This window comes from Mercenaria mercenaria, chromosome 12 (assembly GCF_021730395.1).
Source record: "Mercenaria mercenaria strain notata chromosome 12, MADL_Memer_1, whole genome shotgun sequence".
NCBI classification, from domain to species: Eukaryota; Metazoa; Mollusca; class Bivalvia; order Venerida; family Veneridae; genus Mercenaria; species Mercenaria mercenaria.
The window spans coordinates 75,251,581-75,278,138 of NC_069372.1; the positions used below are offsets into that span (position 1 = coordinate 75,251,581).

The window sequence follows — 26,558 nt, forward strand, 5'->3', positions numbered from 1 at the left end:
TGGGATCTGTATGAAAGTTAGTCTGAATGTTCATCTTGATAATATCTAGGTCAAATTCAAAACTGGGTCAGCTGCGGTCAAAAACTAGGTCAGTAGGTCTAAAAATAGAAAAACCTTTTGACCTCTCTATAGGCCATATTTTTCAATGGATCTTCATGAAAATTGGTCTGAATGTTCACCTTGATGATAACTAGATAAAATTCGAAAGTGGGTCATGTGTGGTCAAAAACCAGGTTAGTAGGTATAAAAATAGAAAAACCTTGCGACCTCTATAGAGGCCATAGTTTTGATGAGATCTTCATGAAAATTGGTGAGAATCTTCACCTTGATGATATCTAGGTCAAGTTCAAAACTGGGTCACGTGCCTTCAAAAACTCGGTCAGTAGGTCTAAAAATAGAAAAACCTTATTACCTCTCTATAGGCCATATTTTTCAATGGATCTTCATGAAAATTGGTCTGAATGTTCACCTTGATGATAACTAGATGAAGTTCGAAAGTGGGTCACGTGCGGTCAAAAACAAGGTTAGTAGGTATAAAAATAGAAAAACCTTGCGACCTCTATAGAGGCCATATTTTTCATGAGATCGTCATGAAAATTGGTGAGAATCTTCACCTTGATGATATCTAGGTCAAGTTCAAAACTGGGTCACGTGCCTTCAAAAACTAGGTCATTAGGTCAAATAATAGAAAAACCTTGTGACCTCTCTAGAGGCCATATTTTTCAATGGTTCTTCATGAAAATTGGTCAGAATTTTTATCTTGATGATATCTAGGTCAAGTTTAAAACTGGGTCACATGAGCTCAAAAACTAGGTCACTATGTCAAATAATAGAAAAAAATGACATCATACTCAGTTCAAAACTGGGTCATTTGGGGACAGGTGAGCGATTCAGGACCATCATGGTCCTCTTGTTTGGATTTCATAGCCTGATACAATTTCATAGCCTGATAGTGTATATTTTGTAGATTTAGTGTACATTTTTCCAGCTGTATTATATCCAGGACAAGCGGTATTTGAGCCTAGTGCATAAACTGATGTCAATCCCGCATTCAGGAGAATAGCTATACCAAAAGCTTGAGGAGAAATTACAGTTCGTGTATTCCAATTTATATTATGAACGAAGCTGAAGTGGTTGTTAGCCGGTCTGATTTTACACACTTTCCCCAATTACTCATGGATCAGCATTTCATCAAATGATTGAAATTGGCTTTTCTGATTGGATTAGAGAGTTGTCATTTTGCAGAGGTATGCTAAATTATTTCCCAGATTACCCTCAGATGCAAATTCCTGAAATTGCTAGAAATGTAGCTTTATGGTATATTACATATATAAACTCTGAAATTAATCTATAAAGACCACCCATTTGGTCATTTTTGATAGGTGGTCTCTGAATTTAGGTAATACCCCAGTCACACATACGGTGCGGATAGCTACGTCCAGCTATGGATAGAAACGTAGTAATCCGTATCGATCCGTACCTGAGCCGTATGGATTGATACGGATTACTACTTTAAGGTACGGCTCAGCTGGTAGGGATCGATATGAATTACTACGTTTCTATCTGTGGCTAGACGTAGCTATCCGCGCCGTATGTGTGACTGCGGTATAAAGTAGGAAAGTCCTTTTATAGTGTGTAAACAGGATGAAAAAATTATGGTGTTGCAAGACAGGTAAATGAATGTGGTTATATTGAGGTGATTGTTAATTAAGAAATAATTAATAGCAAAACAGTGATTTATCACTATTTATGCATGATGGGCGGTTATACGTTGGGCATAATAATTTCACGAGGGCCCAGCCCGAGTGAAATTATTTCGGACGAAATATAACCATCTGAGTGTATAAATAGTGATAAAACATGGTTTTGCTATAAATTATTTCGATTCTAATATGTTCTTTATTGAAAACTTTATATCAAATATGATGGAACTGTTTCTTCGCGCAAGCATGGCGCCAGTAGTAGGTCTTTGTTTCTACAAGTCAGGACCAGAAATGGTAATACATCTTGTGGCAGAGTTCTTTTCGGGTGAAAATTATTGCAAATTTTTCAGCAAAGTGAATAACTAACTCAGAATGTATGTAAATTAATCAACAATGTTACATTTCGTTTAAAACATCTTATTAAGTAAAATAAATTTCATGAAATTTGCAAGTGCTATTTCTTGATGCCTACATGGCATTAAATATCAGGTTGACATGACCTCAGCATAATATGGTTGTGATGATTGAAGCATTGTTCGGCATAACTAGTATACAGATTCAACTAGCATTCTCTTTAAGGAATAGGCCAAATTAAAATTGTTTGTTTTCAATTACTCAATCAGTCTTAATTTTAATCTCTGATCCCAGAAATTTTTATTAATTTCTACAAGATGAAAGTGTTATTCAGTTTTTTTTTAGCTAGTAAAAAACCCAACATGTTTTCTTAAAAAATGTTGCCATTATTAAGTTTGATGAAAAGGAGAGTTTTCATGCTAATACACAGAACTTCTATGCTTTGCAATTATGCAAAGAAAAAAATTAAAGAACTGGTAACCTACCTATGTAATCAGAAACAAACACTATTTTGGCATTACTGTTATTTTGTAACATCTGCTTGATATTCAAATTGTGTTCCTTTTATATTTTCAGAAATAGCCATTTCCATCAGAGTCAGGATTCTGAAGACATGAGAACCAAAAAACAAACTATATCTGTTGCGGAATTACATGATAATGATAATTACATAAGCGATAATAAGCTCACTCCACACGATAATAAAAACACTGCACACGACAAATCATCTTTAGATAGGCAGCTAGAACTTAACAAAGAAAATGCATTTGAGAAGAAATTGTTAAATCGCGATAGTGGTAATGTTATTTGTATAGAAGAGGAACAAAACATCAAGCCTGAAAGTGAAAATCTTAAATTAACACAAGGAAAACCTGTTAAACATCCGTTACATAGGAAAAGTTCAAATATAACTAATGATTCTGGGTGTAGCACAGTAAGTGATATTGGTGAAAATGATAATGACCTTCAGTGTGACCTTAACGAGAGTCAGGGCTCCCACAGTTACCATATCAACCAGATAAATGAGCCAAATAGACGAGAAAGTTTGACTGTTATTGATGCAACCGGTCATTTAACATTACCTTCACCTCTTGAATGTGTGAAACCATTTTCAGAAGAAAGTGAAAACTGTGAAATTGAGACAACAGTTCGTCCCCATTCTGCTCATATCCCTTGCGAAAGTCAATCATCACCACATGTTTTAAATCGACCGGGTAGTGGACAGTTGATTAACAAACGTTATGGTCCTAAAATACTCTATAGTACCTCAGAGGATAGTTCTTTAACTCAGAGACGTCTTTCATATCCAAGATCACCTTACTCCTCACCTTCAGCATCACCACGGTTACGTCGTCAGCCGACCATGGAAACGCGAAGAATCTCGGTCTCAGATGGCGGAGATGGTTATATTCAGCTCAACCAATATAAGCTCAAAGATGAAATAGGAAAGGTACTCTTTTAATTCACTTTGATAGTACGTTATGAACATCTACAGTAATTGATTACTTGCAGTTTCAGCAAAAGTGCTTGTGTACTTAATCAGATTTCAGTTAAAGCTGTAGATTTTCCAAAGTGAATCTAGATTTAACTGTTTTAATCAATCTCAGAAGTTGTGCTGCAGTCTCACCAAACTATTGTGACTGTTGCTCTTTCAAATATTTTAGATATAAGTGTTCATTTTTTTATGCCCCCCTGAAGGTGGACATACCAAAATCGCACTGTCTGTCTGTCAGTTAGTCAGTCTGTCTGTGCATCCATGTAAATTCTCTTCCAGGCTATAACTCTGCCATCCATCAAGGGATTTTGAAATAACTTAGCATAAATGTTCACCATAATGAGACCACGTGTCATGCACAAGACCGAGTCCCCTAGCTCCAAGGGCAAGGTCACGCTTAGAGGTCAGATGTTAACAGGGTCTGTTTCATGTTCGGTCCATAACTCTGCCATCCATGAAGGAATTTTGAAATAACTTGGCATAAATGTTTACCATAATGAGACAATGTGTCTTGCACAAGAGTCAGACCCCTAGCTCTAAGGTCAAGGTCACACTTATAGGTTAAAGGTTAACATGGTCTGTTTCTTATCTGGTCCATAACTCTGCCATTCATCAAGGGGTATTGAAATAAGATGGCATAAATGTTCCCCATAATAAATGATGTGTCATGCTCAAGACCCAGCCCCTATCTCTGTGGTCAAGGTCACACTTAGAAGTCAAAGGTTAACATGGTCTGTTTCTTTTCCAGTCCATAACTCTTGTCATTGATGAAGGGATTTTAAAATTATTTGTTCCCTATTATGAGATGATACGTCATGCTCAGGACTAGACCCCTAGCTCTAAGGTCAAGGTGAGGTATTGTGACTGGTCATTGCCTGGCATGCGTCGTGCGTCATCCATCGCCTGTCAACATTTGCCTTGTGAACACTCTAGAGGCCACAGTTGTGACCCAATCTTTATGAAACTTGGTCAGAATGTTTGTCTTGATGATTTCTAGGTCAAGTTCGAAACTGGGTCATGTGGGATCAGAGACTAGGTCACTAGGCCAGATCATATTAAAAGCTTGTGAACACTAGAGACCACAGTTGTGACCAAATATTTATGAAACTTTGTCAGAATGTTTGTCTTGATGATCTCAAGGTCAAATTTGAGACTGGGTCATGTGAGTTCAAAAAACAGGTCACTAGGCCAGATAAAGGAAAGTCTTGTTAACACTCTAGAGACCACAATTTAAGTTTGAAACTCATGAGAATTGGTCAGATTGTTTGTCTTTAGGACCTCTAGGTCAAATATAAATCTGGGTCATATAGGTTCAAAAACTAGGACACACAGTCAAATCAAAGGAAAAGCTCGTGAACACTCTAGAGGTCACATTTGTTACTCAATCTTATGAAACATTGTCAGAATGTTTGTCTAGATGGTGTCTAGGTCAGATTGAAACTGGGTCATGTGGGGTCAGAAACTAGGTCAGTAGAACAGATCAAAGGAAAATCTTGTTAACATTCTAGAGACCACAATTTAAGTTTCAAACTCAGGAGAATTGGTCAGAATGTGTGTCTTGAGGACCTCTAGGTCAAGTTTAGATCTGGGTTATGTAGGGTCAAAAACTAGGTCAACTGGTCAAATCAAAGGAAAAGCTTGTTAACATTCTATAGGCCACATTTGTGACTCAATCTTTATGGAGCTTGGTCAGAATGTTTGTCTTGATGACCTCTATGTCAAGTTTGAGTCTTGGTCATGTGGGTTCAAAAACTAGGTCATTTGGTCAAATCAAAGGAAAAGCTTGATGACATTCCAGAGGCCATGTTTATGCCCCTATCTTTGTGAAACTTGGTCAAAATGATGATCTTTAGCTCAAGTTTGAATCTAGATCATCTGGGGGTCAAAAACTAGGTCACCTGTTAAAATCAAAGAAAAACCTTGTGCATGCAATAGGGGATGCATTTTTCATTTGATGTGTGTGAAACTTGGTCAGAATGTTTGTCTGCATGTGGTGTTCTAACACTAGATCACCAAGTCAAATCAAGAATAAGCTTGTTTACCCCTTAGGGGGCACATTTTTTATGCCCCCGAAGGTGGGCATATTAAAATTGCTCTGTCCATGCATCCGGTTAATTCTTGTCCGGGCTATAACTCTTCCATCCATCAAGGGATTTTGAAATCACTTGACATTAATGTTCACCATAATGAGACGACATGTCATGCATAAGACGCAGACCCCTAGCTCCAAGGTCAAGGTCACACTTAGAGGTCAAAGGTTATCATGGTCTGTTTCATGTCTGGTCCATAACTCTGCCATCCATGAAGGGATTTTCAAATAACTTTGCATAAATGTTTACCATAATGAGATGACATGTCTTGAATAAGATCCAGACCCCTAGCTCCAAGGTTAAGGTCACACTTAGAAGTCAAAGGTTAACAGGGTCTGTTTCGTGTCTGGTTCATAACTCTGCCATTCATCCAGGGATTTTGAAATAACTTGGCATAAATGTTCCTCATAATGAGACGACTTGTCATGCGCAAGATCCAGACCCCTAGCTCTAAGGTCAAGGTTACACTTAGAGGTAAAATGTTAACAGGGTCTGTTTCTTGTATGGTCCATAACTCTGCCATTGATGAAGGGATTTTGAAATTACTTGGCATAAATGTTCCCTATAGTAAGATGAGGTGTCGTGCACAAATCCAGACCCCTAGCTCCAAGGTCAAGGTCACACTGAGAAGTCAAAGGTTTTTCTTGTCTGGTTCATATCTCTGCCATTTTTCAAAGAAATGTTAACCATATTGAGAACGTGCGTCACGCTTATGACCCGGGCCTCTTAGGTCAGGGTCGCATAATGATTTGTGATTTTTTTTAAGCATACAGCTATAGCATTCTTGGGCATGCTTCGAGGGCATTTGTCACCAATAGTGACAGCTCTTGTTTATTCTATCTTCATAAAACTTTGTCAGAATGTTTGTTTTCATGAAAGGCAAGTTTTAATCTGGGTCATATGGGGTAAAAAACTAGGTCAGTAGGTCAAATCAAAGAAAATGCTTGTTTACATTCAAGAGGCCACGTTTTTTGGTCCAATCTCAATGAAAATTTGTCAGAATATTTGTCTCCATGAATCACTAGGTAAAACATGTTTACACTGTTATGGTGTGTTACTCAGGTGAGCGACCTAGGGCCATCTTGGCCCTCTTGTTTTTTGTACTTTTACTTTGTAAATTTTATATATTAGCTCGCATATTGTATTAATGTTTTGGAAAAGTTTGCCATCTGTATTCTTCCGATTTAAATTGGAAGTTTGCCATGACTTAAAATCATTGGAATTTCTAATGGGAACAGTGAGGTTATTGACTGGTATAAGGTTGACAGAAAATGAAGTTTATTGAACTTAATTTCTTTTCAGTTTTTGTAATTGCCTTGAATTTGATATATCTCCAGACAGTTCTCTGTCACAGACAGTTCTGTCTTTTGAAATGTTATAACACTTTGATCTAACTGAGATAAACAGTAACTGTTGTTGTTTTTTTACTGTGTCAGTGAACTTTGATATCCTTTAGGTTATATACCTATTGTATTAATATAGGAATTAAAATACAGCAGCCATTCAACCTGCCCAAAATCTGCCCTGCCCCTAGATTAAGATAAAGCTCCCAGATACAGGTAAAGCTCTAAGATATAGGTGAAGTTCCCAGATATGAGTGAAGCTTGCAAATTTAGGTGAAGCTCCCAGATATAGGTGAAGCTTCTAGATTAAGGTGAAACTCTCAGATATAGGTGAAGCTTCTAGATTAAGATGAAGCTTCTAGATTAAGGTGAAACTCTCAGATATAGGTGAAGCTTGCAATTTTAAGTGAACCTCTGAGATAAAGGTGAAGCTGCCAGATATAGGTGAAGCTCTCAGAATAAGGTGAATCTTGCAGATATAGATGAAGCTTAAAGATATAGACGAAGCTCTCATATTTAGGTGAAGCTTGCAACTTTAGCTGAAGCTCCCAGATATAGGTGCAGCTTGCAAATTTAGCTGAAGCTCCCGAAATTGAGAAGGTTCATAAGGTAACTCCCAATTTAAGTTGAAGCTCTCAGATTTAAGTGAAGCTCTCAGATATAGTTAAAGTTTGCAAATTTAGATGAAGCTCTCAGATTAAGGAGCATAAGGTGAAGCTCTGAAAATTAAATGATGCCTTCAGATATATATGAAGCTTGCAAATTCAGGTCAAGCTCCCAGATTAGGATGAAGCTCCTAGGTTGAAGTGAAGCTCTCAGATATAGGTGAAGCTTGCAAATTTAGGTGAATCTCACAGATATAAATGAATTTGTCTTTTGTTTTAATTGTGGAAACAGAGAGTATAACATGACTGTATTCTATTCTTAAACATACATGTAATTAGTTTTACATATTTTATGCACTTTATTTTACATAACATCTGCCTGTATTTCAGGGTTCCTATGGTATTGTAAAACTGGCGTACAATGAAGCGAACGAGGCACATTATGTAAGTATACTTTTATGTCGGTTATGGATACTTGAGACAAAAAACAATCTGAATATTACCAGAGAACCCCTTCCACCACCTCTAGCATCAGTGTCATGTTAAGATCTCTTTATAAGGATTCTCAGCAAGCTCATACCTCAGTTTTTACCCATCAAAAACTGGAATGAAACTTCTTACATGCCTTTCCCGTGACATAGGTTCCATTACTCATTTTGATGAAATTGTATCCCATTTTGTACTTATTTTTTTTTTTATACAAATTATATTTCTTATTCTTTCTTCAACATATTTTGTTACTGACCCCATTGTGAAGTGGAAAGGAGAATATAGCTATGTTGTTCATACATTCTGTGTGTCTGTCCGTCTGTCAGCACCACCTATCACCATCACAACCAAGCAGCCGCTTTGTGTTTTACTTAGTGTCTTATGTTTCTTGATAATGATACTGTCTCTTATTATCGTGCCCACTCCTCCACCAGTCTCCATTTCTCACCTTGCCAACCACACCCATCCTCACACATAATGATATTGTCTCTTGGTATCATGCCAATTGCAACCCCTTCTCCCCTGCCTCCATTTCCCACCTTGCCAACCCCATATATCCTCACAAATTCCCCCTCCCCCCTCCCACACGCACACATCAACCTTGTGTGACTTGATATTTTGTCTTTATATCCCACAAAGAAGAAAAAATAAGCTCGTGTGTGACTTGATATTGTCTTATTATCCTATCCATTTTCAGATTTTCTCACATCATCATTCAGCAACTTTCGTTAATATGAAAAACTGTCCTTGGTTCTTCAAAGAGGTCATAATATTATTAAATTAGTCATTTTTGGTAATTCTTTTTTTTGAAACATTTCCTCAGGCAAAATGTAAGAAAAACAAAAATTCAGGATTTTCTCACAAGATCTGCTCAGCAACTGTCCAGGTTGTTATAGAATTTGCTATGAAATGAAGACAGTATCGCCTTTGGAATGTAGAAATAACAGTTTTTGCCCTAAAACGCAGGACACTCTGATACAGACAGCCTCACTCTCCCAGAGAGCTATATTAAAGAGATTAGGGTAGTGATTAGGTTACAGGCCACTATTACCGTATATTAGTTCACCATTACAGAATCTGTAATAACAGACCTGGGGGATAGCAATTGATGACTACTCATATAAATTATAGATTAACATTGTCTTAGAGAGTATATAATTCACATCAGGCTTTAAGTCTCCCAGGAGACAGTCACATTTAGTCTGTTGTAGAGCCAGTCATTTGCTATGAATCAAAGAAATTTGTCAGAAGTCAGTGACTACACAGATTCAGCCTATGTCTGGTATAAGGTCAGGAGGAGCACCTGTAGTCTTTCTCCACAACATAAAGCAACATGACCCCACTGATATGTGAACCAACAACCTTCCGCAACTTAATCAGTGGACGGATTTCTTTGCATTAAAGAACTCAACATCTAAAGTTGGTTTGCAAACAGCTGTGATCGGGGGTGGGGGGAGGGGAGACATTAGCTACAGAAACAATTGGCCACAGCGACAACTGTTTAGTGATGTGCAACAATAGGATTTGGGCAGCACTTTACAGATTACAACCAAAACATAACTGATGTAATAGAGATGAAAGTAATGATGGATTTTACAATTTGAAAATGCTTCTTCTGTTTTAAAAACTTGATTCTGTGGATTTGCTGTTTACATGAATTTAACATCATTTCCGTTCCTTAACCTACAAGCAAAATGGCATTTTGCAAATGGTGAGCTCCTAACTAACTTAGATTAACACGCATTCATATACTGTTATATAGTAATGCTTATAGTCAAACCTGTATTATGCAGCCAGGAAACAAGAGTGACAGAGTCTGTCTGCTTAAAGCAGGTGGCTGCTGAAGACAGGTTGAAATTAGGACAAAAAAGTCAGTTTATTAAGCAAGAGGTTGCTTAACACAGGTGGCCACTATGGCAGGTTCATCATTCTGCTTGTGATACCTGAATGACCAGAATTCATTCTCATGGTTTTTCAACTATTGACCAATGTTTCATTCCTTTTCAGGCAATGAAAATCTTATCGAAAATGAGGTTGAGAAAAAAGGCAGGGTTCTTCAGTAAGTACTTCAAAGGGATTTGTAATTACGTAATTATGCTGTTATGATCGTGCAGTGTCACGCTAGCATAGAACCTTGATTCCCATAGCACAGTCATAATGGGTAACATGCTGGATAACCTAAAGAAAATCTTGATTAAGTCTTTAATAATGTAAGAATTATTATCGAGTTTCCAATATGCTTAGCAAGTTATTTATTGGGAAGTCATCAGGTAATTGCTTTTTTCTGTTGGTGAGAATCACGAATCAACGGCTAGAATTTCTATCGCTGAAGACGGCTGGTGCTATCAACTTGCTTTTCCCTGAAGCTTCAGAATACATTGTATGTAATTAAATTTACAAAAGGTTATGTAATGCCCCGGAGGATTTTTGTGACAGTGTTTGGACCGTTTTCGGAACAGACAATATAAACAACATTATCGAGCGTCAACAAAATATCAGTTGGTAAATTGAATCTTACATTACAACAACGTCATAACAATATGCTGAATGTAACACTGTGCCACATCTTCATTTATTTGAAAGAAGTTATGACACTGTTGCGTACTGTTCTCGGTATTCGGTCCTCATAGTTAATTAACCCTGAGTCTAACCCTGGGACTGAAACTGAGAAGTTAGTTAATGATGTCAGGATGTGAAATACAGCTTAATACAAAACAGTGTGTAACTTTGTACACAGAAATAGCAATAGAAAGTCTATAGGTATCTATAATTAAACTGTTGTCATGATGTAAGGCCTGCCCACAGATTTTGATGTGGTGTAATACTGAGTATTGTCTATCCCCTCTTTGAGGCATGTGTAAAGGACATTACAAGGGGATAGAAAATGAGAGCATTTCCCAGGCCACAAACAGTCTGTATAATCTTTCTGAGTTATTGTGCATTTTAATCGACCTGGCGGGGCGGGGTTTCGCGATGGTCCAGTGCATTATTGTGCAGGATATGTAGTATATTTGGTGGCCATCTACTTTACATGGGCTGAATTTTAATCGTTGATTACAGAATTAAACAATTATATTGCCTACCTATTTTGCTTGTTTTTTGGGATTACCATTGTTTGCATACGTCAGAGATTAACTCCACCCTGCCAGGTTGAATAAAACGCACATTACAAACAAATGGCTGTGAAAACAGGTTTATTTTTTTCTGCAGTGATATTGTAGTTTTGTCAGAAGCTGTTTTTGTTAAAGTCTCACAACTTTATTGTCTCTTGTTTCCTTATAGCCTTCGTGACCACAGGTTTTTAGCTCGACTATTCATAGAATAGTGGAGCTATTGGACTCGCCCATGCGTCGGCGTCCGCATCGGCGTCCGCGCCCCGATTTAGTTAAGGTTTTGTATGTAAGCTGGTATCTCAGTAACCACTTGTGGGAATGGATTGAAACTTCATACACTTATTCACTGTGATAAACTGACTTACATTGCACAGGTTCCATAACTCTGTTTTGCTTTTTTACAAAATTATTCCCCTTTTTCGACTTAGAAATTTTTGGTTAAGGTTTTGTATGTAAGCTGGTATCTCAGTAACCACTTGTGGGAATGGATTGAAACTTCACACACTTATTCACTGTGATAAACTGACTAACATTGCACAGGTTCCATAACTCTATTTTGCTTTTTTACAAAGTTATGCCCCTTTTTTGACTTAGAAATTTTTGGTTAAGGTTTTGTATGTAAGCTGGTATCTCAGTAACCACTTGTGGGAATGGATTGAAACTTCACACACTTATTCACTGTGATAAACTGACCTACATTGCACAGGTTCCATAACTCTATTTTGCTTTTTAGCTCACCTGTCACAAAGTGACAAGGTGAGCTTTTGTGATCGCGCGGTGTCTGTTGTCCGTAGTCTGTCCATCCGTCCGTCCGTGCATCCGTAAACTTTTGCTTGTGACCACTCTAGAGGTCACATTTTTCATGGGATCTTTATAAAAGTTGGTCAGGATGTTTACCTTGATGATATCTAGGTCAAGTTTGAAATTGGGTCACGTTCCTTCAAAAACTAGGTCAGTAGGTCTAAAAATAGAAAAACCTTGTGACCTCTCTAGAGGCCATAATTTTCAATGGATCTTCATGAAAATTGGTCAGAATGTTCACCTTGATGATATCTAAGTCAAGTTTGAAACTGGGTCACGTGCGGTCATAAACTAGGTCAGTAGGTCTAAAAATAGAAAAACCTTGTGACCTCTCTAGAGGCTATATATTTCACAAGATTTTCATGAAAGTTGGTCAGAATGTTCACCTTGATGATATCTAGGTCAAGTTCGAAACTGGGTCACGTGCCGTCAAAAACTAGGTCAGTAGGTCAAATAATAGAAAAACCTTGTGACCTCTCTAGAGGCCATATTTTTCATGGGATCTGTATGTAAGTTGGTCTGAATGTTCATCTTGATAATATCTAGGTCAAGTTCGAAACTGGGTCACGTGCCTTCAAAAACTAGGTCAGTAGGTCTAAAAATAGAAAAACCTTTTGACCTTTCTAGAGGCCATATATTTCACAAGATCTTCATGAAAATTGGTCAGAACGTTCACCTTGATGATATCTAGGTCAAGTTTAAAACTGGGTCGCGTGCCTTCAAAAACTAGGTCAGTAGGTCAAATAATAGAAAAACCTTGTGACCTCTCTAAAGGCCATATTTTTCATGGGATCTGTTTGAAAGTTGGTCTGAATGTTCACCTTGATGATATCTAGGTCAAGTTTGAAACTGGGTCACATGCGGTCAAAAACTAGGTCAGTAGGTCTAAAAATAGAAAAACCTTGTGACCTTTCTAGAGGCCATATATTTCATAAAATCTTCATGAAAATTTGTCAGAATGTTCACCTTGATGATATCTAAGTCAAGTTTGAAAGTGGGTCACGTGCCATCAAAAACTAGGTCAGTAGGTCAAATAATAGAAAAACCTTGTGACATAACTAGAGGCCATATTTTCCATGGGATCTGTATGAAAGTTGGTCTGAATATTCATCTTGATGATATCTAGGTCAAGTTTGAAAGTGGGTCACGTGCTGTCAAAAACTAGGTCAGTAGGTCAAATAATAGAAAAACCTTGTGACCTCTCTAAAGGCCATATTTTTCAATGGATCTTCATGAAAGTTGGTCTGAATGTTCATCTTGATGATATCTAGGACAAATTCGAAACAGGGTCATGTGCGGTCATAAACTAGGTCAGTAGGTCTAAAAATAGAAAAACCTTGTGACCTCTCTAGAGGCCATACTTGTGAATGGATCTCCATAAAAATTGGTCAGAATGTTCACCTTGATGATATCTAAGTCAAGTTCGAAAGTGGGTCACGTGCCTTCAAAAAGTAGGTCAGTAGGTCAAATAATGAAAAAACGTTGTGACCTCTCTAGAGGCCATATTATTCATAGGATCTGTATGAAAGTTGGTCTGAATGTTTATCTTGATGATATCTAGGTCACGTTTGAAACTGGGTCACATGCGGTCAAAAACTAGGTCAGTAGGTCTTGAAATAGAAAAACCTTGTGACCTCTCTAGAGGCCATACCCTTGAATGGATCTTCATGAAAATTGGTCAGAATGTTCACCCTGATGATATCTAGGTCAAGTTTGAAACTGGGTCACGTGCCTTAAATAACTAGGTCAATAGGTCAAATAATAGAAAAACCTTGTGACCTCTCTAGAGACCATATTTTTCAATGGATCTTCATGAAAATTGGTCAGAATTTTTATCTTTATAATATCTAGGTTAAGTTCAAAACTGGGTCACATGAGCTCAAAAACTAGGTCACTATGTCAAATAATAGAAAAAACGACATCATACTCAAAACTGGATCATGTGGGAAGAGGTGAGCGATTCAGGACCATCATGGTCCTCTTGTTTACAAAATTATGCCCCTTTTTCGACTTAGAAATTTTTGGTTAAGATTTTGTATGTAAGCTCGTATCTCAGTACTTACTAATGGGAATGGATTGAAACTTCACATACTTGTTCACTGTCATGATTTGACATGCACTAAGCAAGTCCCATAACTCTACTCTTTTTTTTTTTCAAAATTATGCCCCTTTTTCGACTTAGCAGTTTTTGGTTAAATTTTTGTATGTAATCTGATATCTCAGTATCCACTAATTGGAATGGATTGAAACTTCACACACTTGTTCACTGTCATGATATGATATGCAGTACAGAGGTTCAATACCTCTACTTTGCATTTTTCAAATTTATGCCCCTTTTTCAACTTTTGTATTCATTCAATTGACAAGGCTATTGAATAGTCGAGCGTTGCTGTCCTCCGACAGCTCTTGTTATAGGTTGTAGCATTTAGTTTCCTTGGCATAACTTTTACTGTTATCCTGGTAACAAGAATTTGTTGATTTCAATCTTAAGATAAAATATATTGGAATATAATTGTTTGGATTGCATTTTTTTTGGCTCCTCCAAACAGGTTATGTTTACAGGAGGCCGCAAGTTTGATCCCTTGGTGAGAGGAAGGTCAGTGACAGTTTCCATAAACACGTCTACTGTCTTCCACCCCTTGTCACGGGGTGAAGTTCTCAGTTACATGCATTAGACAGGTCCCCTGTTGTGAGGATGACAAGAAGAATGCATACTATATGGCGACACACTGGGGCAAACCAAACTGTACATTACTGAATGCAAACTGTAGCTTCCCAAAATTCAGGAACACTGGCCAGTTGTATTGCACTGTTAGAATTTGGATTTTGTGTTCTGGCTTGTAACTTATTATCATTTTACTTCATTCTAGGACGACCACCTCCTACAAGAGAAGGAAAACAGGTTCGCCCACCAACCCATCCTTTGGAACGTGTTTACAGAGAAATTGCAATATTAAAGAAGTTAGACCATCCGAATGTTGTACGACTTGTAGAAGTGTTAGAAGACCCTGGAGAGGATAACCTATATATGGGTAAGAAGCCTGAAGAATTACGATTGTCACAAAAAGGATATTGATACAATATTTTTCAAAAAAGCAAACAATAGGTGTACCTCTCCAACTGGCTTACAAGTAAGCCTATCCCACACTGTGGCAAAAAGAGATACTTACTCTTTCAAAACCTCTGAAGTATCACTTTTGAAGAAATTTATAAAATGCTATATTTGATACTAATAATGTTTCAAAATTTTAGTTTTTTCCCTTATGAAATCTTTCTAAGTACCTGTTCTTCCATATTAGTCTATGATCAGACTGTATGTAAAATTAAGCAGCACTTTTAATTAATTTGTTCTTGTGTGCATGTCCCTGTTGGAATTCTGCTCTATTTCCAGGCCTGATATGGGTTTTTGTCATGCAGTACACTGAAAGTACAAGGAATTAATAATAGTAATGATACTGTGAATATTTTTTTTCTCTCTTCAACGCTGGTTCTGAAAAATGGCCTGTTAAAGCGTAATGACTTGCAAATTTATTACTAGTGTGGAAAAATGTAATTTAAATTTTTTTACATTGTTACTTTTAATCCTCATTGGCATTTGAAATCAATCAACGAAGGAAAAATGTTTCAGATAAAATTTATCTGTTTGCTTGTTCCCCCATGCTTGAGAATGCTAAATTTGTTGTTTTCATGAGTATTGTAAACAATATTTAATTTCAACGCCAGTTTGTAAATGTTGCAGGGCATTATCTCACAAATTTGTCTCTTAGTTATCACGTTGTCATGAATAAATCATGACGTTCAAATTTGATCAGTTGAACACACTGTGCAACATCCATTAAATACCAAGCTTGTAATTATTCAACATTTGCAAGATGCAATCTCAGCATACTATGCAAATTATGAATAAATCATCATACACAGAGACAAGAGTCAATTACCTAAGACAAAATATATGGCTAATTACCCAGAGACAGAAGGTACGGCCAATTATCTGCTTGACAAGAATGTCCCAAGGAAAACTATCAAAGTCTCATGTTCTGCGTTTACATCAGAGAAATAAAAAATTTCCCAAAGTACATATAGATATGAGTACAACAGCATTGAAAATTATTTGTAATAAATGAAACCAGGGTTTGGGGCTATTTTAAAAAACTGAGCACTGGGGTCTAAGGGATAATTTTGTTCTGGGAAGGTATGAGATGTTTTCGTCCAATTCTAATATTTTATGGATTTTTCAATGAAATGAGATGTTTTTTTGTAATGTTAAGTATACATCCTCTAACTTAAGTAAATCCTTGAAACAAAGTCACTAACAACAATTTGGAAACACATTTTGTTTTTTGTATTTTATACAGAAAGTAAATTTCTAGTGTTACAAAATGTATGTTATTGATAGGCAGTGTCTGTCTCTGTCTATTGTCTCAGGGGGAAATACTGTTTGACAGCCAAAACCTTGCATACAGAGGATTTGCAAAGCAGATCATGGCTAGATTGTTCATGCAAGCAAACTTCAGTGCTTTCACATTAGTGGCTGTAAATTGATCATGACAAATGCACAAATCATATCAAATTAAGAGTGAAATGTATTCAGATGCTAAAAGCATGTTGTTTTTCTGCTTTGTTGTGTGACTGATTGGAGACAAAAGAAATGTTTTGCAACCAATGAATAGCAAATGAAGCAATCCTGTTATGGCTCTCTTGTCTCTCTTTGATGCTAGAGGCGTATCCCATTAAATCAGTTTGTACCAGAATCTGAAGAATAAACAATATAGGCCATGGATCCATCAAGAACCGGAAATTAGAAACTTGCTACTTGCTTCTATATATTAGATGGGTGTTTTCGTTGAGAACTTGCCAAACTGAGTTGTTGATTATATTGTGTTTCTGTCAATATGGGACACAGTTACATATACATAATGTCCAATTTGTTGCAAATAATGAAATTTGCCACATTGTAGCAAACAAACAAGCGTGTTTGCCACCTCCCCTTGGGGAAATCAATGATAAACAAGGAGCTATTTGTTTTCTGGAAAATTGGCTGGAGTAATGGGCATGTATTCATGCTCGTAATTTATTTTGTCCAAATTAAGAAATATTGCAGGCGTAAAATGCATAACAGCTAGTTGTAATGAAAAACAAGAACTAATTTTAGCTTGAGAGCATTTTGTAGTTGCTTTGAAATTACTCTAGTTTTATCGTTTTTTGCATGCGTGATGTTCAAGGATAATTTATGTAGAGTACATGGACTGCCTGTAATAAGATTTTTTAAAAACCTGCCTATGTTGGAATAGACACGAATGTTAAAGTAGTTAGCATTGGTTTCCCCACTATTGTGTCTAGGGATCTTACATTCTTCTAAGTAAAATCCACTTGTCTTCAGGACTTGGAAGACTGATGTACCCAGAGTGGTATAATCTTGTATTGACCCAAATATATTTTCTCCATTAGTAAACACAGTTGATTCCATTTCTTATTTCATTGTCAATTTGTAGAGTATTCTGCAAAAATATTCTTTACGAGGGGCTGAATGTAAAATTAAGGTATATCACACTTTAAAAATGAACTCAGTTTTTTGGTCCAAATGAAACTTTGAAATGTGTTGCCTCAGCTGGTAGCTGTTATTATAGAGTAATTCATCTCAAGTTAATTCTGTTTTCATTCTTTTATTTCAGCTTTTGAACTGGTGGAAAAAGGGTAAGTTGCACAGCTATTTAACTATAATTCATGTTAAGCAGATTACGTACTTCAAAAGTATTACAATCTTAGACATTCTATAGATAAATTGATAGTGAGCATGAATATTTCATAATACTATAATCTTTACCTCTTTGCACTTGAATGAATTTATTATTTAAAAAAAGAAGAATGAAATAATTCTATATAAAAGTTACTGGAAATCATTGAATGAGCTTCAAAGTGAGAACATTTGTCAAAGACTATGAAATAACAAAATGTATTACAATGTCTCTTCTAGTTGTAAGTATATTTTGAACAAGATGCTGTAATATACCATTACTTGCTTCACGTTAATGTAACAGACTTATTCATTTGACAGGGAGGTGATGGATGTCCCGACAGACAAAACACTCTCGGAGGAAACAGCCTGGAAGTATTTCCGCGACATCATACTGGGAATTGAATACTGTAAGAGTTTTTGTCATGTCATCAGAGAATCAGTCTGTCCCATTTCATTGTTTATGGCCTGGGTATAAAAGCTTTCCTTGCCGGTGTTAACAGGAACTTGTAAAGAATTCATACAGAGTGTAAAGAAAATTTTCAGCTTACTACTGAGAAAATGTAGAACATAAAATGTAGCTGTAAGAGTGATTAATGTGGGTATGCTGAGTGTGGGTCACTTTTTAGCGCGACTATACAAAGGACATGGAGAGCTATCCTGATACACTGGGACCCCGTTATAACGCTGTCGTCGGGGTCCAAGGTTCAAGACCCGCGGATCTAGCGGGGTTAAATTTATAACGCGGGTTGATCGTATCAGCGGTATATGCAATACCCCACCCACCGGTAAAGTATTTTGGACGCTGTTTTATGTTATAAGAAGTAAGAATCGTATAAACGGGACATTTATTTACCTTAAATGCTACTGAAAAATACATTTAAAGAATTATAACGCTGTGTCATCTTCTCATTTTGTCGTGATTATAAAAGAAAATTGGATTTGTGTATCCCGGAAGTAAACATATATAACGCTGTGTGAGGAGAACGCGGTCGTGAGAATTACATATGCACTGCAATTGCACTGGGGGTTTATGTATCTAAAAGAGAAACGCGGACAGTCTTAAAATAATTTTGAATAGATTTAGGAAATCCATAAATAATATAGAAATTTTTTAAATCAGCGTCGTTGATATACGATATTAAAAAGGGAGCACATTCTCAGTAAGGCTTTCAGTGCGTCGAATCATCGTTTTCTCCGATGAATTGAGTGTGATGATTACGAAAAACGGCTGCAGTTTATTACAAAATACGATTTTTTATTCACTCAAGTGATCATGTCATCTGCTTAATTGGTGCAAACTTAAACGGTTTGATAGTTGACTGACCAATGTTACACGCTTGTTATGCAAACAATCTAATATTGACACAGTACTGATTGCATAATTGTCACATGTCTACATGTATTGAAACTTAAACAAAGGCGATACGCGAACAAGTAAGCTAGCAGACGATTATTGATTTTTGTGACAGTTGTCATGGAAAGGTGTTAAAGTACACGTACTTGTAGTTTTAACGCTGGTTATGATCAAATGAAGTAACATCCGCAGATTTTTTTTTTTTTTTTTTTTTTTCTGATTTTTTTTTACCCTCTAAAATTTGGGCGCCAAGGCCATACAGCGTTATACCGAGGACCGCGGTATATCGAGAAGCGTTATAACGGGTTTCGAGTGTATTGCTTTGCAGAAATTTCCATGAATTATGTCCCTTTTACACTTATTTAATGTTTTGATACCATTCTCCATCTTTGTCATTACTAAATACATTTGACACAGACTTAAGCTATTGTCCAATATCTTCATTCACATTGGAGTCATAAACACTCTAGTGACAGCTCCAGCTTCCTCGCATGTGCCCATTTTCACTATCTAGCATCAAAATAGTCAAGCATGCTGTCTCCTATGACAGCTCTTGTTACTGTACTATTTGACAAATGAGGAGGGCTTTTCCTCTTGACCTGGAGTCAGTGTGGCTGTCAATGTGGGTTTCAGGTACAAATTTATGGCATGGCTCCTAGTTTCATAAATTTTTCTTCACTGCTGCCCATGTTACCATCATATGGCAGGCATATTTTGGATAAGGGTCATGTATTTCAAAGGTCAAGGTCACTGCAGTCAGATATTTTGATAGCTAGGGTAGGGATGTGCTTGCTAATCTGGGCTTAGATGAATTGTGAGTAAATGAATCATAATGTAGTTCTCAGGGTCACCAAATTCTAACATTTAAGGAATGTCCAAAAATGACCTAAATCTAGTATGTAGACATTTTGATTACAAAATTGCCATAATTCAATGTGCATATAAATATCACAGCTATTTTAGTTATGGTTAATTAACAATTATGTTATTGTGCCAACTAGTTGCCACACAAACAAATGTTGATCAATTCCCTGCACTAGTATTATTGCAGGTAAAACTCGTCTGTTTGACAGTGATTTATTGATTACTGTCCTTACTGTTATCATTCTTCACATGTACAGGTGTATGTCTGAGACAAGACAGCTTTTGGTTAAAGGACCCTACGGGTCAAATTCACTGAGGATAACTTCTTACACAACTCTTAAAATTTGTGTTGATCACATAAATAATGATGTTAAGTAATAATGATAATAATTCAATACCAATAGGGCCTTCTGTGTAAATGTAAGTACACAGTATCTATAACAATTACAGTAGCACAGAATTATCATGATAATAGTTGAGAAGAATGTGAAATGATTCGGGCTTTCACTCTTAACACTTTCTTATGTTCCTCTATATTGTTTTCAGTATCCCTCATCCACACCCCTTCATCCCATTTCCACACTAATTACACTCCAATCCCAATTAACCCTTATTACATTACAACCCCAATTACACCCAACCCCAGTTACACCCAACCCCAGTTATACTCCAATCCCAATTACACACCAACCTTTAATTACACCCAACCCCAGTTATACGCCAATCCCAATTACACTCAAACTCCAGTTACACCTACCCCCAATTACACTCAAACTCCAGTTAACCAGATCTCAATTACACCTAACCCCAATTACACTCCAACCCCAGTTACACTCCAACCCTAATTACACCTAACCCCCGTTACTCCCAATCCCAGTGGCACTCTAGCCCCAATTACACCAACCCCCAATTACACCCAAACCCAATTACACTCATTCCCACCCTCTGCACTTATAATCCCACTACACTACTTCTCTTCTATCTAAAATATTTAAATGCTTCTTCTGCTTTCAATTTCTTATTTTCCCTCGTATTATATTCAATTCAGATCTCCCACCTTCATCCCGCACTCTTCCTACCATATTCACTCTGCCAAAGGAGTAAAGCAGATTTCCATGAGGCCACAAATAAAATCAATTTACAAAGCATTACTGCACTACTGCCAGTTTTCTGTTGTGTTCACTTTACAAATGCAGTCTGTTTCATAAAACTGCTGATCTATAAAACTGATTCCCTGAGTTTCACTTGAGAAAGTAAAGATAAAAACTGCTGATGTTGCCTTTCATCCTTCTTTCCATATTTGATATCTGTCTGGTTTGTAAATTGCAGTGAATCATTATAAATTTCACGCAAGTTGGTCTAGACATTTTGCATGCTATGACTTTCATTTGAAAATTCGTTGTTCATACAATTTTGATATAATGTTTAAAAACAGAACTGAAATATGTCATAGATTTATAGTTCTGGGTCAGGGTAGGTAATGGTTTTCACAAGAGAATGTATGTCTCTTCCTTAATAACTGATACATATTAAAACCATACTGGTTTAGAAGAAGGACTGTTTGTAATTATGTCTCCCACCACACAGTGGTGTGGGAGACATATTGATTTACTCCTGTCTGTGTGTCTGTCTGTCTGTCTGTCACAAATCTTGTCTGCGCTCTAAGTCAAACATTTCTCATCCGTTCTTCACCATACTTGAACAAAATGTGTTTGACTATAAGTCCTCGGCCATGTTCGATAACTGACCAATTCGGCCGAGGCACTTCAGAATTATGACCCTTGAATTACCGAAAATCGGCCTTTTTACTCTTGTCTGTGCTGTAAGTCAAACATTTCTCATCTGATCTTCACCAATCTTGAATTTAATGTGTTTGACCCTAAGTTTAGGGTCACATTAATAACTAGCCAAATCAGACCAGGTACTTTGGAATTATGGCCCTTGAATTACCCAAAATCAACCTTTTTACTCCTTAAAGGTATATTTGTGGAAGTATATGAAGACTGACTTACTATTTAGATGATAAGGCAGTTGTGGGAGATATGCGCTTTTCTCAAAAGCAGCTCTAGTTTTCTTGTGATATATATTGCCTTTTCTTGTGCAATTTTTACATTTTCTTGAGTTATTTAAAGATCTCTATTTTAGCTCAGATGAATGTTGTTCAGGGTGAGATAAACTGGGACCCCGTTATAACGCTGTCATCAGGGTCCAAGGTTCGAGACCCACGGATCTAGCGGGGTTAAATTTATAACGCGGGTTGATTGTATCAGCAGTATATGCAATACCCCATCCACTGGTAATGTATTAGATGTATTTTGGACGCTGTTTTAGGTTAATAAGAAATAAGAATCGTATAAACGGGACATTTATTTACCTAAAATGCTACTGAAAAATACATTAAAAGAATTATAACGCTGTGTCATCTTCTCATTTTGTCATGATTCTAAAAGAAAGTTGGAATTGTAAACATATATAATGCAGTGTGAGGAGTGCGCAGTCGAGAGAATTACATATGCAATGCAATTGCACTGGGGGTTTATGTAACTAAAAGAGAAAAAACACAGACAGTCTTAAAAAATTTAATTTTGAATACATGAAGAAAATCGATAAATAAGATAGAAAATTGTTAAATCACCGTCGTTATTATGTACGATATTAAAAAGGGAGAACATTCTCAGTATTGCTTTCAGTGCGTCGAATCTTCGTTAATTCCGATGTACTGAATGTGATGATTACGAAAAAGGGCTGCATTTTATTACAAAACTGGGCCTGTTGTTTGATTTTTTTATTCACTCAAGTGATCATGTCATACGCTTAATTGGTGCAAACTTAAATGGTTTGATAGTTGACTGACCAATGTTACACGCTTGTTATGCAAACAATCTAATTTTGACACGGTACTGATTGCCTAATTGTCTCATGTCTACATGTATTCAAACTTTAACAAAGGCCATACCAAACAAGTAAGCTAGCAGACAATATTATTGATTTTTGTCATGGCAAAGGTGTTAAAGTAAAAAGTATACAGGTGCATGTGGTTTGGCTGGTTATGATCAAATTAAATAACATCCGCGGACTCGGTTTTTTTTGTTTTGTTTTTTACCCCCGAAAATTCCGGAGCCAAGAGCCTACCACGTTATAACGAATACCGCGGTATATCGAGTAGCGTTATAACGGGTTTCGAGTGTATGAGTATAGGTGAATGACCATCATTCGTTGTCCCTCATCCTGCATCAGCATTTATTCTTACATGTTTTTCTCTGAAAGTGTTGGTCAGAATTACACAAAACTTGGACAGTAGCATCCCGGCATGGACTTCTCTCAGAATTGTTTGAATAGTTCTCCTTGGCCTTTTTTTGTGGCCACCAGAGCTAAAAAAAGAAGAACTTCAAACAACTTATTCTCATGAACCACATTAAGTTTCTTCACCAAACTTGGTTTGTAGCATTCTTGTATGGACTTCTTCCAAATTCATTAAAATGATTTGACTAGGTCCATTTTAGGGACTGTCTGAGGTAAAGATAGAAACATCTTTAACCTTTAGCCTGCTGGCGGCAAGTGATTCTGCTTTTACAACCAGTGCAGACCAAGATCAGCCGGCACATCTGTCCATTTTAGAAATTTAGCAGGGTAAAGGTTAAGGGACTATCAAATATGAAGATAGAAACATCTTTAAATGACTTTTTCTCATGAACCTCTTGATGAACTAAAAGTGGAAAAAAACTGTAAACAGCTTTTCCTTGTGAATGCTTCAAAGATCTTTTGGTCTGTAATATCCTGATTAAAATGTTTCTGCTTGACAGAGATAATCAAAGCCTTGAGATGTCTGATGGTTGGGGTTTTGCTAGAGTTATTTTCATTTTAAATGCCAATCTATAAATATAGATGTATAAGAAACAAATACTAATGTGCCTCATATCTAAGATAAACTCTGCCTGATCTTACATGAACAGCTGGAAGTCAGTGATGTAACCATGGGCTGGAATACCTAATCATTGACAGATCTTATATAATCTAAATGGCCAGTGTGAATGGATAGAGGATGAATAAAAACTGCTTGATCATTGATAATTCATCCGCATTGTTCATGAATGGGACTACTTTGTGTAGCACATGAACAAATTCCTTTGGATGTGATTTGGAATCAAATAAAGATGCTACATGATTGTCAGAAATACACTTAACTTTGGTATAAATATAAACCCGCAACCAAAAATAGAAAACAAACACCAGCTTCTTCTTCCCATGAACTTGATGGCTCTTCACCACACTTTGTCTGTTGCATGTTTAGTTTGACCTGTCTCAAAATTATTCACATTTTAGAGCTGTCATAGCAATAAACAGAAAAACTTTTAAGTCACTTATAATGAACTGCTTGATCTTAACCAAACTTGGTTAGAAGCAATATCAAAATGTCAAGGTCCTCCTCAGGTGAGCGACTAACACCCAATGAGGCTTCTTGTCTTGCGCTATTTTCTGGACATTAGTTAAAACTGCTAAACCCTTACAATAAAACAGTTAAATCCTAGTTCATAGCAACAAAGAAAAACACATAAACAGGGACCAGATTTTATATTGGAGCGATCAGGTTTTCAGTACTTTAGTTATCCAGGGTAATGTTACATAGAACATGTAAAGGAAATGGCTTGGAGCCTCACTCGGGGGCCTTGAATTCTTCATGTGAGGAAGCCATTCAGCTGGCTTACGAAAGGTCGATGGGACGTTAAACCCAACAAAATAAAATAAATAAAAGAAAATGTCTGAAAAGAAATGAAGAACTGAAGATATCCAGGGTCCTCAAGATACTAATATTGGGGCATTGATGTTTCAGACAACATCACTAAGTCATTCATTTTCTGTTTTCAGTATAACTGGGTGATCAGTTTTGTATTTTCAGTACATTACCAATTACCAGATGATTAATTTTGTTTTTTCAGTACATTACCAATTACCAGATGATTAATTTTGTATTTTCAGTACATTACCAATTACCAGATGATTAATTTTGTATTTTCAGTACATTACCAAAAGATTATTCATCGAGATATCAAGCCTTCCAATCTTCTTCTAGGAGACGATGACCATATTAAGGTAATATTTTCACAGTGTAAAATAACTTTACATTTAATTGTCTAAATACATACAGTACAGTGTAAAATAACTTCTCTGTAGTTAATGTCATTTGGCAAACTAAAACACGTTTGTTTTACAGAGATTGGTGCACTGGAGAAGTCATTATAAAAACAATTGTCTAATTGGAAAGGAAATGTGTTACTGCCAAAACTTGTATCATACATACCTCAAAACGTATGTGACTTAAGAGTTATGACCCTTGACTTAGTCAAAAATATGCTTGAAGGGCCTTAAAGTTTGTATTGTATTATCTCAGAAGAATTTGACCTAGGGTCAGAAACATTATAGGATTGGCATTCAGCATGTGAGTTGTGCACCTGGGGTTTTGTTTGGATATTCAAGCCAGACAATAGGAAGTGGGGTGAGGGTGGGGAGTTTATGGGCGTTTGTTCCATATGGACACACGTCTAGTTATTAACTTTAATGCAATACACTAAAGGCTTAACAGTTACAAGTCATGAACCACTGTTTTGTTACAGATAGCAGATTTTGGTGTGAGTAACGAGTTTACAGGGACAGATGTCTATCTTACAAGTACTGCTGGCACACCATCTTTCATGGCACCAGAAGCGCTCAAAGGTTTGTGTAGTATTTTACTGTCATTATGATACAATGATACCAGCTGAATACAATGTTTTGATGTAGGATAGGTTTCAGTATTTTTCTTCTGAATGTGTAGGCTGTCAGCAGTTGCTTTCCCAAGCCAATCCTTTTCATACAAGTGGCCATTGTTTATTACCCCACTCAGATCTGAATGATTAGCACCTATTTGAACTTACCTTGTTTGTTACTTGGAAGAAAATGGCTAAAGGTCATCAAGCAAAATCTTTATTTTCATATAAAGTACTGTCACTTCAGATCTGATTTAAGCACTTTCAGAGGAGCAGTTTTTTTGCCTGTACCTACTTTTTATGAAAGTTTTAGAACAAATTGAAGAAAAAGATAAAAAAATACTTGTTTTGGTAATTTAGTTCTAGTAAAATGCTAGTCACTGGTGATCTGCTGTCCTAAAAAACATTGACTTGGAAGTCCGCTGCTTATGGTTTATGTATACTGATACTGACTACAATCAAAACTGATATAGCTTCAAAGCTTATAGATTTATATTGAATTTTGTCCACACACTATTTTCAGTTTCGATTCACAAAACGTGCCAATCATGAAAAACATTTTATTGCATGTGGGATGCAGTCTAGCAGTAGAGTATGACTCAAGCACATTCTTTCATGAAAATTTAGGGGGAGGGGGGGAATTGTTTGACTTCTTCCAACTGCACCACAGAAGCATATTTTTACTGATAGATGACATCTTTTGAAAGACCATCTCAGACTGCAGAATTATCAGAATGTTTAACAATAAGTTGAGATCAGTTCCTGTCGGTTTACGTTGCCTCATGATGTTTGTCTAAATCAGTGACCATTTTCTAAATTTGTTGTAGATTACAGTTTATAAAAAGTTGCCATTTGTACAGACCTTG

The 26,558-nt window shown here is 36.6% G+C and overlaps 1 protein-coding gene across 4 annotated transcripts in view; it reads left to right on the forward strand.

The window, feature by feature from the left end:
* The window catches only part of LOC123534578 (calcium/calmodulin-dependent protein kinase kinase 1-like), an 88,698-nt gene that overhangs the window by 40,364 nt on the left and 21,776 nt on the right, over positions 1 to 26,558 (forward strand). For 3 of the 4 annotated variants that reach the window (XM_045316884.2, XM_045316878.2, XM_045316883.2), the window contains 8 exons: positions 2,634 to 3,507; positions 7,981 to 8,034; positions 10,087 to 10,138; positions 14,864 to 15,025; positions 17,666 to 17,687; positions 18,049 to 18,137; positions 24,966 to 25,039; positions 25,561 to 25,660. In XM_045316884.2, the coding sequence (XP_045172819.1) occupies positions 2,671 to 3,507; positions 7,981 to 8,034; positions 10,087 to 10,138; positions 14,864 to 15,025; positions 17,666 to 17,687; positions 18,049 to 18,137; positions 24,966 to 25,039; positions 25,561 to 25,660 (1,390 nt within the window). In that variant the 5' untranslated portion in view covers positions 2,634 to 2,670. Of the gene's footprint in view, positions 1 to 999; positions 1,248 to 2,633; positions 3,508 to 7,980; positions 8,035 to 10,086; positions 10,139 to 14,863; positions 15,026 to 17,665; positions 17,688 to 18,048; positions 18,138 to 24,965; positions 25,040 to 25,560; positions 25,661 to 26,558 lie in introns of those variants that run through there. The other variant, XM_045316885.2, reaches the window with a different exon arrangement.